General features: G+C 52.7%; 1 protein-coding gene across 1 annotated transcript; it reads right to left on the bottom strand.

Moving 5' to 3' along the window:
- Positions 1 to 760: 760 nt before the first annotated feature.
- LOC135325877 (olfactory receptor 14C36-like) lies at positions 761 to 1,690 on the bottom strand (the record flags this gene model as incomplete). Its single annotated transcript, XM_064503855.1, has 1 exon — positions 761 to 1,690. A coding segment is annotated over one exon (903 nt), but the record flags the coding sequence as incomplete, so codon positions are not given.
- Positions 1,691 to 2,162: the final 472 nt, after the last annotated feature.

Genomic DNA, 2,162 nt, shown 5'->3' with positions numbered 1-2,162 from the left:
GCCATGGACGATGCTCTGAGCAATCACAGGGCATTTCAAATGGCTCACGCTGTGTTCAGGCGTGTCGCGAGATCCAGCCCATGTCTTCTCATTGAAGATGACATGGACCACTCTGCAGCTCCCTTCCCTGGGCCTCCTGGGTCCCAGCTGCCTCTTGTGGGATTGCAGAGCTCTCACTAGCCAGGACATTCACTGCTTTAGCCCTTTCCCTCTGGGTGACTCCACTGCATTTTGCGAAGCTCCATTCACTGCCCACCCCTAAGCACGTGGTGCCCTTGGGGATGCCCTGTGCTCTCCTGATGGATCTATACTCCCTTTGAGAAGGATGGGCATCAGTGTCCAGCCATGTCATATGGGAGATATCACTTGACCATTCACCATCTCCAGGAGCACTGGGCACGCAGAAGCAAAAGCTGAATCCAGCCCTCATTCCCTAACACATCACCTCTAAGCTCATTGCCTTGAGCCCAGGGAGAGCCCCGGAAAAGCAACAGGCCCTTTCAGGGGGAAAGTCCCTGAGCACATTCTTAGCTCCAGCTCTTAAAGGCGAGCCCAACCTTCAAGCACTGCGCTGGGGAAATCTGCTTTTATTACAGAGAGGCCAACTCTGACACAGTGAGAGACATTTACGTAATACCTCTCGGTCAGGCAGACTGGGTTCATGGCTGTAAGGAAGTGGGATGAATTCCAACACTGCTGCACAAACATGATGATCACAGCAAGAATGCCCAAAGCACAAGACTTGTCTGAGGTACTTAGAAACCACTTGTGAAGAGGGATGGGCAGCTCATTGCTGCTGCACTAAAACCAGGAGAATCAGTTTCTTCAGGGCATCCCTGAGCTCCCTGTTCCTCATGCTGTAGATGAGGGGGTTCACTGCTGGAGGCACCACCGAGTACAAAACAGCCACCACCAGATCCAGAGACGGGGAAGAGATGGAGGGGGGCTTCAGGTAGGCAAATACGATGGTGCTGAGAAACAGGGAGACCACAGCCAGGTGAGGGAGGCACATGGAAAGGGCTTTGTGCTGTCCCTGCTCAGAGGGGATCCTCAGCACAGCAGTGAAGATCTGCACATAGGACACCACAATGAAGATGAAACACCCCAAGCCTAAACAAACAGTAACCACAATAAAGCCAGCTTCCCTGAGGTAGGAGTCTGAGCAGGAGAGCTTGAGGATCGGGGGAACTTGACAGAAGAACTGACCCAGGGCATTGCCATGGCAGAATGTTACTCCAAATGTGTTCCCAGTGTGCAGCACCGCACTGAGAAACCCACTGGCCCAGGCAGCTGCTGCCATTTTGACACACGCTCTGATGCCCATGATGGTCCCATAGTGCAGGGGTTTACATATGGCAACATAGCGATCGTAGGCCATGACTGTGAGAAGAGAATACTCAGCCAAAACGAAAAAGGCAAAAAAAAAGACCTGTGCAGCACATCCTGAGTCGGAAATGGCCCTGGTGTCCCACAGAGAATTGGTTATGGATTTGGGGACAGTGGTGGAGATGGTGCCAAGGTCAAGGAGGGAGAGGTTGAGGAGGAAGAAGTACATGGGGGTGTGGAGGCGGTGGTCGCAGGCTATGGCTGTGATGATGAGGATGTTGCCCAGGAGGGCAGCCAGGTAGATGCCCAGGAAGAGGGAGAAGTGCAAGAGCTGCAGCTGCCGTGTGTCCACAAATGCCAGGAGGAGGAACTCATCTGGGAAACTGCTGTTGGGCATTTGCTTCTTCTGAGCTTTCAGAACTGTCCAAGGAGGAAAAGGCATTGATAAGTTAAATAGTTTTCTCTGAGCCCAAACCAAACTATTCTTAGTACAAACCTCCACATTCCCTCTCTTCTCTCCCTTTGTTCAGATCCCTTTTCTGATGGCTGGTTTACGGTGGCTGAGTGTGCCGTGCACAGCAGGGGCCTCGGGGTGTGGGCTCCAGAGGAGTCAGTCCTGCTCTGCTGGGGTTGTAAATGGAGGTGTCAAACTGCCCCCAGGATTTGGGGGGGATTCCTGGAGATGGGAACTGTGAGCTGAGTGAAGGGGATTCAGTCCAGTGACCCAGTGGGAATATCCTCTTTTAATCCTTGTAATAGATGAATACAGCACTCATGGCAGCTGTCTCTGAAAGAGAAGACCCTTGCGAGGGATTCATCTCCCCCAGCCTTGCCCT

Source organism: Dromaius novaehollandiae, unplaced genomic scaffold (assembly GCF_036370855.1).
Source record: "Dromaius novaehollandiae isolate bDroNov1 unplaced genomic scaffold, bDroNov1.hap1 HAP1_SCAFFOLD_30, whole genome shotgun sequence".
Classification (NCBI taxonomy): Eukaryota; Metazoa; Chordata; class Aves; order Casuariiformes; family Dromaiidae; genus Dromaius; species Dromaius novaehollandiae.
This window is presented reverse-complemented; position numbering and strand designations above follow the sequence as displayed.